General features: G+C 46.4%; 1 protein-coding gene across 4 annotated transcripts in view; it reads right to left on the bottom strand.

Annotated features, from left to right (window-relative positions):
* The window catches only part of INPP5B (inositol polyphosphate-5-phosphatase B), a 54,775-nt gene that overhangs the window by 9,174 nt on the left and 30,255 nt on the right, over positions 1–15,346 (bottom strand). For all 4 annotated transcript variants that reach the window (XM_002686466.6, XM_059885193.1, XM_010803802.3 and 1 more), the window contains 10 exons: positions 13,287–13,454; positions 12,050–12,151; positions 10,470–10,584; positions 9,734–9,850; positions 8,902–9,089; positions 7,152–7,263; positions 4,648–4,757; positions 3,615–3,750; positions 1,825–1,935; positions 470–632 (listed from right to left, as the gene is read on the bottom strand). In XM_002686466.6, the coding sequence (XP_002686512.2) occupies positions 470–632; positions 1,825–1,935; positions 3,615–3,750; positions 4,648–4,757; positions 7,152–7,263; positions 8,902–9,089; positions 9,734–9,850; positions 10,470–10,584; positions 12,050–12,151; positions 13,287–13,454 (1,322 nt within the window). The remainder of the gene's footprint in view (positions 1–469; positions 633–1,824; positions 1,936–3,614; positions 3,751–4,647; positions 4,758–7,151; positions 7,264–8,901; positions 9,090–9,733; positions 9,851–10,469; positions 10,585–12,049; positions 12,152–13,286; positions 13,455–15,346) is intronic.

Here is a 15,346-nt window from a genome sequence, read left to right as displayed (position 1 = left end):
TTGGACTGCAAGGAGATCCAACCAGTCCATCCTAAAGGAAATCAGTCCTGAATATTCATTGGAAAGACTGATGCTGAAGCTGGAACTCCAATACTCTGGCCACCTGATGTGAAGAACTGACTCACTGGAAAAGACCCTGATGCTGGGAAAGATTGAAGGCAGGAGGAGAAGGGGACAACAGAGGATGAGATGGTTAGATGGCATCACGGACTCAATGGACATGAGTTTGAATAAACTCCAGGAGTTGGTGATGGACAGGTAGGCCTGGCATGCTGCAGTCCATGGGGTCACAAACAGTCAGACACAACTGAGCAACTGAACTGAACTGAACATCCACAGGGCTTTGAAAAAGCTTCAAGCAAACAACAAAACATTCAGAAACAAAAAGTTTATTCTAGGAGAATGGGCAAAAGACAGGGTAGGGTGTTCCCCAAACCAGCCACCAGGAAGCCAGGGACAGAGGCCTTACCTGGCAGGAGGAACCCTCGGCTGGGGCTGGCTCGAAGCCACTGCTTACAGTAGAACTCTTCGTTAGGCTTGCTGATGAACTCAAACTGACATGGCACCTGTCCATTCCGAATGGTGAAGGACTCTACCTGCAGGTGCATGTACTTCACGTTCTGGAAGCAGAACTGGGGACAAGCCCGGGACCAGTCAGACCAGGGCCCTCTCCTCGGCAACCTGCCCAACCACCCCAACTGGGCGATCCTTGCCCTTCCTGGGAAGAAAACGAAGGACCATCTCTTTCAAATCATGCTTTTAAGTATTTACCTGGGAGACCACAGCTGCTCGTACTAAAGACCAGTTGTTAGTGTTTAACTCAGAAATCCTAAACTCAAAAAAAAACAAAAAATTCCCTAACAGAATCCAAGTTTAAATCTCCTATACCCAAAGACCATACCCAAAATATCCTTCACACATTCCACTCCCAAATGTGAAACTGAAGCTCCTCCTTCCCTGCAGCTGGACATCTAGGACATTAAAAATACCCTCACCATAAATCCTCATTTAATTGACTTTTTACTGTCAATTCTGAATGATCTATACTGTGGCACTTCTCTGAAAAATCTTTAGCCCTAAATTGACTTCTCCCAATGCCTGTTACTTTTCCATACTGCCTTCCCTCTCATCAACTCATAGGTACCCCACATTTTGGACTCAATCTCAAAGCAAAGCATCAGTAGGAAGACAAACCCAGGGCAAGAATGCACACAGCTATACTAAGATCAAGTGAAACATATTTTGGATCCTCTGTGACTTATTTAACTCATGGAGGGCCCATGCTGCTGCTGCTGCTAAGTCGCTTCAGTCGTGTCCAACTCTGTGCAACCCCATACACGGCAGCCCTCAGGCTCCCCTGTCCCTGGGATTCTCCAGGCAAGAACTCTGGAGTGGGTTGCCATTTCCTCCTCCAATGCGTGAAAGTGAAAAGTGAAAGTGAAGTCACTCAGTCGTATCCGACTCTAGCGACCCCATGGACTGCAGCCTACCAGGCTCCTCCATCCATGGGATTTTCTAGGCAAAAGTACTGGAGTGGGGTGCCATTGCCTTCTCCGATGGAGGGCCCATGGATGGGTAAAATACAGGAGTCACAAAAGGTTTCAGGCTTTTGGTTTAAAAGATCAAGAGGTGAACCAAATCTAAACCAACACCCCCTCTCCTGTCAGCTGGCATCATCAGCCTCAGTTTGTCTAGAAGCAGCCAATCAAGGAAGACTATAGAGTCCAGGAGTCTGACAGGTGCCCCTTTGAGTTCTGAGACCTAGCAGATGAGATTTATGTTCTACAAAGAGAAGAGCCAGATGCGTTATCACATCCTTTCTACCTCTCGCTTGGAGAGGGACACGGAAGGGATATTGGCATTTTCCATCTTATCCAGGGAGCGAACAATCTCCTCCAGAGTTTTCCGATACAGCTCTTCATTGATGACCCTCACCTGGAAGGGAAACAACAGAGACTTAGTGCCTTGGCTTCACCCACTTTCTCTTTTTCAGGGTCCCCAGTCTCCAGGATCTAATGCCTAATAGTCTGAGGTGGAGCTGATGTAGTAATAACAGAATAAAGTACACAGTAAATGTAACGTGTGTGAATCATCCCCAAACCACCCCCAACTCTTCCCTATGCATGGAAAAATTGTCTTCCATGAAACCGGTCCCTGGTGCCAAAAAGGCTGGAGACGGCTGCTTTTAGAGGACATTCACAGCCTTGGGAAATAGCAGTTGATCACAACGCAGAAAGTGAATACTAAACAGATTTAATTAATGAACAAAGAAGCCAATTAACAGTAGACGTAGAAGGGTCCCCCAGAGGCAAAGCCTCTCATAAAATCAACTGCTTCCCGATTAGCAGAAAAAAAAGATATGGGGGTGAAAGCTGGGTGAGTGGTTCTGCAGGGTCTGAGGCCAGGGCAGAGAGACGCCCCTGCCTGTCTCTGCTATGCTTGCTGCTGCCGACAGGCCGGCAGGCGGGAGCTTCTCTAGGGCTCTGAGTCAAAGCAGCATTTCACAGGCTTTTTAAACCTGTGCTCCATCAGCCAAGAAGCTTTTGTCAGGGTTTCCCTTCTATATTTTGAATTACAATTCTTGTCATCTTCCAATAATAAAACCTTAGTTACAACACTCATTAGGCTTTTTTCAAGCCACCCACACCCTTGTGGATTCTGAGGCACCTCTGCCTGCACCCTTGAGAACTGATAATATACAAGGAAACACAGAAGTCACTGAAGAGGAGATGCAAGTGGAGAATACATAAATAAAAAGATTAAAAAAAATATTTATTATAAGTCAACGATACTTCGACAAAAAAAAAAAAAGATGTTCAGTTTCACTAGTAATCAAGGAAGTATAATCTAAAAGAATGAAGTATCTTTCTCATTTGGCTCACTGGATTGGTAGAAATTTAAAAGATTGCTAAAACCCAGTATTAGCCAGACTGTGGGAAAAGAAGCTCATCCATGGTTGGCAGAAGAGTAAAATGGTAAGGATGCTGGGAGGATAATTTTGTAGGTTCAAATAAAAATAGAATACATTTTTCTCTGAACCACTCATTTCACCTCCAGGAATTTCATTCTACAGAAATGTTCATATTGACACACAAAGATATATGTGAAGGCTGGTCACTATAGCAATGTATATCATAGCACCATTTTGGAAACAACTTAAATTATCAATACAAACATGGTTCATCCATACTATGAAACATGTTACAGCCCTTAAAAATAATGAGGAGGGAGCTCTACCCTTACCGACATGAAAAGATCTCCTAAAAAATAGCCAGTGAGGGAAAAAGATGTTCTCAGAACCATGGGTGTGATAGATTTCTTTTACAAAAAGGGAGAAACTTCCTCTATGTTATATATAGAATACTGACACACTGCATAGAAAAAGGTCTGGAAAGAAACAGTCCAAAGAGCAAAGGGGAACTTCCATGTATGCAGAGACATAAAGTATAAGCCTATAAAACATTTATGAATTAAATTTAAATTAAAACCATTTTTAAAAGGAGCCTCCTCTCACTCAAGCTGGGAGGAGGAGACCAGAAAGACAAAAGTGGTCTCAGCTGTGGGGACCAATTCCCTAGAGGATGATGGCAGCTTGGTCTCAGCTGCCCACCTACCCCGATGTCAAACACTGAGCTGACAGGCTTGTGGTCGCTGGTCTTCAGGGCCATGTGGCTCTGGTAGCTCAGCTGAGTGATGTTCTTCCCTTTCCAGAGGACCCGGTCACACCAGGCGGGAGCACGACACTTCTCGCTGAAACGCAAAGCCCACACTGAAAGCCCTCTGAGGCACAGCGGCGCCTGACGCCTGGGGTAGCGTGTATCCTGCGGGTGTCACCCCCAAACAGCTGTGAGCACTCAGAGCGAAAACGCTGTTCAGGATGATTTCTGCTCTCCACCTTCCTATGGGGATCAGGCCATCTGAGGGTAAGCACTCTGTGGGCCTCAAAAGATGCTGGTTAAAACAGGTCGTGAATTCCTACAGCTTGGCTTCAAATCCTGCTTCAACGCTTGCCTGCTTGGGAGGATCTTAAATTTGAGGGTGGGGGGCTTTTGTTCCCCAGTCTATAAAATGAAGATAATAAATCATACCTACTTCAATGGGTTGTTAAGAAGGTTACATGAGATAATGCAAGTACTGAACAGCATCCCATAGGCTCTCATAAAAATATGAACTACCATTAATGACCAAGTACAAGCTCAGTCTATTGGAATCATCACCCTAAGCATAGCTGGAAGGGAAATGCGTCTTAAGAATTATTGTGGGGACTTTCCTGGGTGGGGTCCAGGCGTTAGGACTCCATGCTGTCCATGCAGGGTGCCCAGGTTCGCTCCCTGGTCAGGGAACCAGATCACACATGCCTCGCAGGGCAACTAAGCCCTGAGCCACAGCTAGAGAGTTCGTCTGTCACAACGAAGATCTTGCGTGCTGCAACTAAGACCCAGACCAGGCAAAGAAATAAGTTTTTTTTTTTTTTTTTTTAAAGTGTAGGAAAGCAGTCTGCTTAATGAACAGATATTGAGAGAAAATGTTCGACCTGAGGAAGAAGTGACAGGAAACCTATCTTCCTCTGTAGGTCCCCGAGGGAAAGTACTTCCAAAACTTTCTGAGTTTCTATTTGCTCAGCCTCCGAAGCAACCTCTGACCTACCTGGTATCCCAGTCATCGGAGCCAGTATCATACTTATAGGTAGGCTGGAACGTGAGCTCACCCTCGCTGAAGCCCTCGAAGACAGCCTTAGCAGCCACCTGAGCTCTCAGCTACACAAAGGATGGAATTAAAAAAAAAAAAAAAATCTCAGCATAAAAAGGTCAAACCTTGAATTAGCAGAAGAAAGGAAACCAATCTGGAATCTAAACCCTAACCCCAAAGGAAAAGCCCATGAGAAAACTATTCTGTGGGAATTCTCTAGTGGTTAGGACTCCATGCTTCCACTGCAAGGGATATGGGTTTGATACCTGGTTGGGGAACTCAGACCCCACATACTGCAGTGTCAAAAAGAACAGAAAGAAAATTACTCTGTAAGACCTTGAGTTAATTAACTCCCAGGAAGAGGAGCATGCTGGCTATTCTGCCTGCTGTACAATTTTTAATGCTCTTTTATAAACCATATCCACGTCTGAGGGGCCTGAGCTCCATCGCAGTGAGATGCCCCTAGGAGGATTAGTTTATGGATATAGTTTCTCTTCCAGGTATCAAACACATCATCTGTGTAGCACAGGTGTTCCAATATACAGAGGGATAAAACTGCATTAAAAAAAGTCTGTAAAGATACAATCCAAAAAGTAAAAGGGAACCTCCAAGTATGTATAAATATATAGTACAGGTATAAGCAAACCATTATGAATTAAGTTTAAACTAAATTCTTTAAAGAGGTTTGTCAAATCAGTTATATGAACTGGGGGGAGCTCTATGCTTTGGTTTCCCCATCTGTAAATTCTGGATTTATAATAGAATCTGCCTCACAGGATTGTTACAAAGATAAGCTGTCAACTTAGAACAGTGCCTGACACATTACGATAGTAACTGGCCTCCTTGCCACTGCACTGGTTCTAAGAGCTCCTTCTCAGCAAAAGAGAAAAACCATGGGTGTTCCTGCCCCCTCCCTGGAGCACCAAGCTTGGTGCTGTGTGGCCTGGTGACGAACTGTAAGCTCTAACTTTGGTGAAAGGGTCAGCTATCCAGGGGACAACAGTTGACAAACCCCCAAATAGGAATTCCTTAAAAATAAAATACTATTAAGGAAAAAGCAACAGGAAATTAAAATAGTGTAAGATGATTCTTTCCTTTTCGCTTTTTTCTGGATGCACTGCATGGCATACGGAACTTCCCAGACCAGGGATTGAACCCACGCCCCTACAACAGAAGCACAGTCTTAACTCCTGGACCACCAGGGAAGTCCAAGATGACTCTTAAATGGGTAAATATGAGGACTTTCTTGATGGTCTGGTGGCTGAGGATCTACCTTCCAATACCGGGGACTTGGCTTTGACCCCTGGTTGGGGGAACTAAGATCCTGCATACCTCAGAGCAACTAAGCCCTCATGTGGCAACTGCTGAGCCCACGTGCCCTGGAGCCCACAAACCACAGCAAAGACTGAGCATGGCCAGAATAAGAAGAGTAAAAAATAAATTAAAAACAAGAAATGGGTAAATATAAATCTTGAAACCATTTGGAAAGCAAGGCACCACACAAACTGGTTACTATTACTTAAGGAGAGACCAGAAAAGAAGGGAAGAAGAGATGGTATTGAACTCCCAGGGAAATAAGAATGCTGCAGTCTAGAAAAAAGACAGACAAGGGATAATGCTGAAAAGGGGAATAAAGAGACTAATTTACCAAGGAAAAGAATGGGAGAGAAAAATGGGTCACTAAAGAGATTATTCTATAAAGAAAGACATAACAGACTTGGGATTTTTTTCCCCTTAATTGATCCCACTGGGAGAAAAATAAAGGTAACAGAAAGATTTAGACTAACGACAATACAAAGATGATTAAAAGGGAGATACAGGGTAGAAAGAAAAAGGACCATGACATCCCGAACAACTCTGACTGCTTGAACAGTTTCAGAATCTCTTGAGAGGAGTACCCTGAAGGTCAGAGAGACCTTCATTAGCTGGGAAACAGCTAATGCTCTGAGAAAGGAATGATAACCCAAACAACGGTAGAGGCTAGCAGGAGACGGAACGGATTCTTTCTGGAAGTGAACACAGCCCTTTAGAAAAAGAGTGGTCCCGCACACGGCACAGGTCTGCTGAGGGGCAGGGGGCGCAGGGGGCCCACTCGAAACATCAGTAAATCATCTGAAATATACAAAGGACTAATATCGTCTTGATGAGAAGCTTGGCTCCCTTTTGGCCCCAACTTGAATGACTGAATGAATGGGCACACACGAGACAGAGAGAAAGAGAACAGCTCTTGCCTCCAGGGGAGACAAACCTCAAGGGCAGGACCAGTGGGGCAGACAGCTATAGGAGAGGGAGCACAGATGGAGGGAAGGAAGGGATGGCGGGCGCCAGCTCCTCAGGGAACCCTCCCAAGATGAGGAAGAAGAGGCGGAGCTGGAGCTGGGCAGCCAGGCTTTCTGTGCCCCCTGGGGGGTGGGGCAGGGCAACGACAGCTGCCTGAAGAGTGCCTGGGTGGCCGCTGGTACCTGGTCATACGCATACAGCGTTTGAAAGGCCTTCTCTTCGATGAGTTTTTTCACTTTTTCCACATCCGGATCTTCTATCCTGTAGTTGAGGTCCCCCAGCCACAAGATCACACTGCGGGGACAGAGCACAAAGGGCACAGGGATTAGGAGGGGCTTCGCCCACCCTATCCGGTGTGCTTCTGACAGAATGCCCGGAGGCTCAGTCTCTTGGGAGCTGCATGGGGAAGGAACTTGACTGCTCAGGGTCTCTTTTCCTCTTGCCATCCCATTTAACATCATCTCTAGCATGCCTCTTACTCAGTTATCTTGGTCCAAGTTCACTGGCAACAGCCTTGTGTTCTCCTTGACTATTTTATTCCCATACAGCTGGAAAGGGAGGAGGGCATGGCAACCCACTCCAGTATTCTTGCCTGGAGAATCCCATGGACAGAGGAGCCTGGCGGGCTACAGTCCATAGGGTCACAAAGAGTCAGACACGACTGAATCGACCGAGCACAGCTGGAAAGATAGTCTAATAAGATCTAAAAGCAAGACAATAATTTACCTCTCCTGGGAAGACGGGGAAAGATCAAGTATTGGGAGTCCTGTCAATCACTCAGGGACCCCAAGCCAGATGATGCCACAATGCTGCCTCTGCCTCCATGCACACTCCAGCCCCCAAAGCATGCTCTTAGCCTTTGTTTCTGGAGCAGAGTTCCTCTGAAACAAAGCCTGACCTGCCCAGTGGTGTCTCAGTTTAACCACCACTGCGTTACTGGCCGGCTCTTTCTGCAGAATTCGACAGGTGTTTTCTTGCACCTGCTGCTTTGGGAACACGATGACTGGATGCTCCCAGGTGACACTGCACATTCTGGGGAGACCAGTACTGCTCTACATGAAGCCAAGAGCTGGGTTATGAGAGAAGCCGCATGGCAGCATACACACTCCAAAATGAATGCGCCCACGAGCTAAATGCAGACAAGCTGACATGCAGCCTCACACACTGGGATGCTGCCGGGTCAGCAGAATGGAAGACCCAGTCCCTGCTAGGTCCCCTGGAGACGGAAAGCCATTCTGGCAGCTTCCAGCACACCAATCAAGATGGTCCTATGGACGCAGCAGGTGGATGAGAGGTTGGGCTCTGCGTACTCCTTGGCAGACACCACAGCCCCAGTGGCTTCCTCCTTGTTATAAGAAGAAGGGGCGTAAGTTTCAAGTGTTACTGTAAAGCCTGAAATTCCAATATGCCTTGAGTTTAGACAGAGAGCAAGTACTGGAGATAAATGAAATAAAGAGAACAAACATTAGCACAAGACATCCCAAGCAGCTGCAACCATGGCTCCAAAATGTTGAATCAAGAGGCGAAAAAGACGTGAAGACTGGGAAATGCAGCCCCATCCTCGACCGCACATGCTTCTGCAGACAACAGGCAGCAGAACCCTGAACCACACTTCTAAAACCTGCGCTCGAGACGCCTGCTCTGGCGTGGCTTTTCTCATGACGCTGCATCAAGGCGGACTGTGTTAAAAAAACATCTTACACATTTTCCAGGAACAAATGGTGTCTGAGAAAATTCGAGAGGTTGGCCAGATGGTAAGTTGGAAAACTAAAAATTTCCAAGAGGTGTAATCCCTGTATAACCGAGAGTTGGCTGAGAGTTCCCGCTCAGGTGGTGGGAAGCCTCCCCTGGTCCCCTCCCTAATGAAACAGAGAGCCCTGGGCTTGGACCGCGCAGCCTGGCACGCTGCCTGGGGTGGAAAGCCAGACTCACTCGTGCTTGCTGATGGTGAGAGGGGGCAGGCTTGGGTCGACCTGACAGAACTGCATTCGAGAACAAATGTCTTTGTAGTCCTGGTTCCTCCTCTCGTACTCCTCAGTGTGGGCTGCCAGGTGGGAATTGACCACGCAGATGCTGGTGTTGTGAAACTGGAACCGGATGGCCACGCCCCCTTTGTTACCCTGTGAAAGGGAGCCCGGAAAAGGCACAGTTCCCAACTTCACTGTGATAGTCATTCAAACCCATGGGCTTTCAAAATGTTCTCTTTTAGTCAGTCTGTGTCACAATCCTGGGAGATGAGTAAAGCAGAGTTACATATTTATAGGTGGGAAAACAAATGCAAGAAGACAGAAGGACCAGGCGGCCAGCGGTGAAGGCGAGTCCACTCTGCAATAGATTGCAGGCAAGCCACACACTCTCCCTTCCCCCTGGGAAGCTAAGCTCTCACAGTAGAACCTAAAAGGAGGACTTTAACAACTTCAAGAAGAAAAACGGCAAACCTATTATTAGCATTCTTTCTTTCTTTTCCTTGGTGATCCAGTACAGCTTCTGCGACAGGGGTCATGCATTAAACGGAAGGACCCACTTGGGGGCTCCAGAGCGGAGCAGCCGTGAGGATGCGGGCTAACTGGGCAAGTCAGCCTGGAAGTCACTAAAATACAATTTCGGAATGGCCTCCTCCATCAATTCCTGCTACAGCATGAGGGGACAGTTCATCTCGTGCTGCCAGTACCCTCAAGCTGGGACACAGGTAGTTGTGGTATCATGAGAAGCAGGCTCAAGACCTTAGGGACCAAGGCCCTCCCTGTACCAACCAGGAACTCACCATTCTCCCCATGATTCCTGTCCCCACTGTCTCAGCTTCCACTTCTGAGATGTACGCGGCATGCTCCTGTTTGACATATAGCAGCAGCATAATCCCAACCAGTCGGATGAGCTTCACCTGGAAGAGAGGCATGCGTTCAAGTCACGGCATTAATGGGGAGGTGAAAGGATAAGTGGACGGGAAGCTGGCTGTGAGGACTCCTATATCTCCTGCTCCACACCAGGAAACAGGGTAACTACCCGAGCAACTCACTGACCACACCCTGTGATAACCTCAGCAGCCTACAGGTGCCGAGACCTGAGAAACCTCTCCTAGAACTGAACATCACAGCATCAACAGGACTTCCTTCCTCCTTCCTTTCTAGCTGGCTGTGTCATCACTGCTGTGACGGGGCCTTCTCTAGTTGCTGCGAGGTGGGGGCTGCTCGTTGTTGTGATGCGCGGGCTTCTCACTGCAGTGGCTCTATGGAGCGCAGGCTCGAGACATGCAGGCTTCCGTAGCTGTAGTGTGGCTCGTGGGCTTACTTGCCCCGAGGCACGTGGGATCTTCCCGGACCAGGGATTGAACCTGTGTCCTCTGCATTGGCAGGCAGAGTCTCACGCTCTGGACCACCAGGGAAGGGACCACCACCCATTAGGGCTGGCTTTTGATGAAAGTCGCAGAAGAAGTGAAAAGTTGTCTTAGCATTTCCCTGCATGGCAACACAAAGTCAGAAGGTCCCGGACTCCTCTCATACCTTTGCATATTTGGCATCTGGATGAAGAGCCTCTGATACAGCTTTAAACCACTCTTCCTCCTTAGGGGTATCGTGGAAGAAAAAGGCTTCCTTACTCAGATCAAGCTCCTGGAACCTATCAGGAAAAGCAACCAGTCAGGGAGTAGAGAAGGGTAACGTGCGAGATGGGCACATTCTCAGATTGGTGAAGCTGTGTAAGGCCTACCTTTCTAGCTAAACTGCAGGACCCTCAAAGAGGAAGAAAACAAACACTCAGAGACAAAGGACTAAAGGCCCAGGAACTCACCAGGTACTTTCTCAAGCAGTGGCCCTTTTCATCTTCATAATGAGCCTGAAGTACCTGGAAGAGTCTCCAGTCTTTACATCCGAGATCACTAGCTCACCTAAGCACCAGGTGGCAAAGAGACTGAAACCTGCTGCTGCTGCTAAGTCGCTTCAGTGGTGTCTGACTCTATGCGACCCCACAGACGGCAGCCCACCAGGCTCCCCCGTCCCTGGGATTCTCCAGGCAAGAACACTGGAGTGGGTTGCCATTTCCTTCTCCAATGCAGGAAAGTGAAAAGTGAAAGTGAAGTTGCTCAGTCATGTCTGACTCTTAGCGACCCCATGGACTGCAGCCTACCAGACTCCTTCGTCCATGGGATTTTCCAGGCAAGAGTACTGGAGTGGGGTGCCATTGCCTTCTCCAAGATTGAAACCTAGCTCTCTATAAATTCCAAATTCTAGTCCCTTTACACGTTACCACCCAGGCGTCTTTGCTTCTCCCTCCCCAACAACAATATTTGGTACAGTGGTAAGAAGACAGTAGGTGTGGGGAAAAAAAAAAAAAGACTGATGAATGGGGCCCTCCCTTTTAAAATATTTAATTATTTGGCTTGCCAGGTCTTAGTTGGGCTTCCCTTGTGGCTCAGCTGGTAAAGAATCCGCCTGGGAGACTTGGGTTTGATCCCTGGGTTGGGAAGATGCCCTGCAGAAGGGAAAGACTACCCACTCCAGTATTCTGGCCTGGAGAATTCCATGGACTGTATAGTCCATGGGGTCACAAAGAGTTGGACACGACTGAGTGACTTTCACTTTCACTTTCAGGTCTCAGTTGTGGCACGAAGGATCTTCAAGGTGGCCTGCAGGATCCAGTCCTTTGACCAGGGATTGAACCTAGGCCCCCTGCATCGGAGCACAGGGTCTTAGCCACTGGACCACCAAGGAAGTCCTTGGATGGGGCCTTTTTTTTTCCCTTTTAACCTTCTTTCCCTCACAAAAGATATTTTTGCTTTGTAACCAACAAAGCATTGAATGTCTAAGTAATAAAATTCAGTTCAAGGTGCATGCTTTTAACACAGGGTTGCACTCAAAATTAACTATTAGCATTCCAGTGCCAAGCACATCACTTTAATAGTGCCAGAAATCTGTTTACTATGAGGAAGCACACAGAACAGAGGAGCAGCTGTTATTGAGCATATGCTCGTTTTTCAATCCCTTCACCTGCTGCGAAGTCTCAGTTACAGATTCATGCCCCCATCCCTTCAACCACAGCTACACATTCTGGAAAATGCAGAGACAACGAGAAGAGAAGCACTCACCCCACACAGTACACATCTGGGGCCTGGGTATCGTGGCTGAGCCAGGGCCGGAGGCACTCCTTAGGGGACTGTCCGTTCACATTGTACGTTCCTACAAAAAATCTGTTGCCAAAGACAATCAACTGGTCACTTGGGAGGACTATGGACATGACAGGGAGAGCGCTGGATGCTGATTCTGGCAGGTTTCAGTTTCTCTGGGCTGGAATTTGAAGACTTAAGAAATGTCACAGCTGTCCTAGACAAGTGACTGTGGCACCAAGGGGTGACCTGCAGTCTGCCATGACATTTGTTGCTTTTGTGATAACTTCAGACAGTAGAGACCCACTTTGAACATTTCTACTTAGCTTTAATAGCAATTAGAGAGCCACAATCCACAAAATGACTATGTACTGTGCGTGCTACTGAAATGAAAAGAGAAGTATCCCGGCAACTACTTTTGGAAAGAAAGCAATACCAGTGTTCAGATAATTCACTGGGGTTTTTTCTGTTGTTCGATTTTTTTTTAAATTTTTTGGAGACTTTTTATTTTGTATTGGGGTATAGCCGATTAACAATGCTGTGATAGTTTCAGGTAAGCAGCAAGGGAACTCAGTCACACATATGCATACATCCATTCTCCCCCAACTCCCCTCCCATCCCGGCTGCCACATAACATTGAGCAGAGTTCCATGTGCCATACAGCAGGTCCTTGTGGGTTATCTGTTTCAAGTATAACAGTGTGTACATGTCCATCCCAAACTCCCTAAGACAATTCGTATCTTGATCTCTAGAAGCAACATGACTTTGTCTTATAGTCCCAGTGCAGTGATTTAAAAAGACCTGGCAAACCTGCACCCTTTATTCATGGAACTTTCAGTCATTTTGTCTAAAAAGATCACCAGTCACTAACTTCATGTGATTAATTTAAATTCAAACAACTTTCTTCAAAGGCCCCACATGACCAAGAGATACACAGAGGCATAACCAAAAATCAAGATCTCTCTCCTTCTTCCACACAGGGCTATCTTCAAATATCTCTGCAACTGTTTGCTGCAAATTGTGTCATTCCCACCACACCACACCTCCCACGATGCCTGGCCCGAAAAGGCACAGAATAAATGCCTGCCAAGGAAGAGTGAAAGGAATCACTCATTCAGAAAATGATGGGAGTGACTCTGTAGGGTACAGAGGAAGCTTCTGTTTCAGAGAGCTGAGCGATCACTTTGCTGTGGAAACAGTCTAAGATCCAGTGAGCTACCTGAAGTTCTGGATGTAGGTATAATCCTCTTCTTTCTGTATTAGATGTGATTTCACAATTGTATCTCGCAGTCCAAACTTCTGCATGGATAAAATGTGAGCCTTGTCTGATACCGTGATAGTGGAGGAGCGAACCATGTTGCTTATTTCAGATTTGGACTTGTTCTGTCTAGAAAAACAAACAAAACAAAAGTTTTTGTAGAAAGTGTTTATCAGGGCTTCCCTGGTGGCTCAGTGGCAAAGAATCTGTCTGCCAATGCACGAGACCCCGATTTGATCCCCGATCCGGGAAGATCCTACACGCTGTGGAGCAACTAAGCCCATGTGCCTAAAAAAAAGGGGGATTAAAAAAAGAGAGAGAAAAAAAGTTTTTATCATATTTTTTTTGGCCACATCACACGACATGCAGGATCTTACTTCCCTGACCAGGGAATCGAACCCAAGCCCCCTGCAGTGAAGATGCAGAGTATTAACCACTGGACCACCAGGGAAGCCCCTTATATGCTGTTGATTATATACACTGGTCCAGAAATATTAACTTTATAGAATCTCAGACCAGAAGGAAACCTGGAAGATAATCTAATCTAACTCTTCATTTTTCAAATGAGAAAAATGAGACCCAGCACCGTGAATGACTCATGAGGCTGGACGGTGGCAGACTGTGCGTTAGAACTCAGTTTACACAGTGCTCTTTCTGGACTCTGGGTCTCACATAACAAGACTCTACAACTGTCTAGATCTTTTGACTCGATAATTCTACTGGGTCTCTACTCCACAGGAATAATCTGTAATAAAAGAGAAAAGCAGTAAAAATTTATATTTTATTATTATTTGTGTAGTTTTCATAGCCATACTAAAAATTATTCAAATGCCAACATTTAAGGTTAAAGAAAAATAAATATAAAGTTAAGGGAAATTTAACATATTTATATAAAAGAATCCTAATGCTCAAAAACCTTTTGTTGAAATTACTTAACCAACTAAGATATATAAAACACTTGAGACAATTTCTGACACTGAATAAATGCCATTTAAGTGCTTGATGGTCATGTATTAATACATACTAATACTGCTACTGCTAAGTCGCTTCAGTCGTGTCCGACTCTGTGCGACCCCATAGACGGCAGCCCACCAGGCTCCCCGGTCCCTGGGATTCTCCAGGCAAGAACACCAGAGTGGGTTGCCATTTCCTTCTCCAGTGCATGAAACTGAAAAGTGAAAGTGAAGTCGCTCAGTCGTGTCTGACTCTTAGCGACCCCATGGACTGCAGCCTACCAGGCTCCTCCATCCATGGGATTTTCCAGGCAAAAGTACTGGAGTGGGGTGCCATTGCCTTCTCCCACATACTAATAAAGGCTATGTAAAAATGCATCTATATGTATCAGGAAGACTCAAAAGTGAGCTGAGAATGATAGGTTTCAGTCAGTTCAGTTCAGTTCAGTTCAGTCGCTCAGTCATGTCAGACTCTTTGCGACCCCATGAATCACAGCACACTAGGCCTCCCTGTCCATCACCAACTCCCGGAGTTCACTCAAACTCATGTCCATCGAGTTGGTGATGCCATCCAGCCATCTCATCCTCTGTCGTCCCCTTCTCCTCCTGCCCCCAAACCCTCCCAGCATCAGAGTCTTTTCCAATGAGTCAACTCTTCGCATGAGGTGGCCACAGTACTAGAGTTTCAGCTTTAGCATCATTCCTTCCAAAGAAATCCCAGGGCTGATCTCCTTCAGAATGGACTGGTTGGATCTCCTTGCAGTCCAAGGGACTCTCAAGAGTCTTCTCCAACACCACAGTTCAAAAGCATCAATTCTTCGGCGCTCAGCTTTCTTCACAGTCCAACTCTCACATCCATACATGACCACTGGAAAAACCATAGCCTTGACTAGATGGACCTTTGTTGGCAAAGTAATGTCTCTGCTTTTCAATATGCTATCTAGGTTGGTCATAACTTTCCTTCTAAGGAGTAAGCGTCTTTTAATTTCATGGCTGCAATCACCATCTGCAGTGATTTTGGAGCCCCAAAAAATAAAGTCTGACACTGTTTCCACTGTTTCCCCATCT

This window comes from Bos taurus, chromosome 3 (genome assembly GCF_002263795.3).
Source record: "Bos taurus isolate L1 Dominette 01449 registration number 42190680 breed Hereford chromosome 3, ARS-UCD2.0, whole genome shotgun sequence".
NCBI classification, from domain to species: Eukaryota; Metazoa; Chordata; class Mammalia; order Artiodactyla; family Bovidae; genus Bos; species Bos taurus.
Note: the sequence above shows the minus strand (reverse complement) of the source record. Positions and strands in the feature narration are given on the sequence as shown.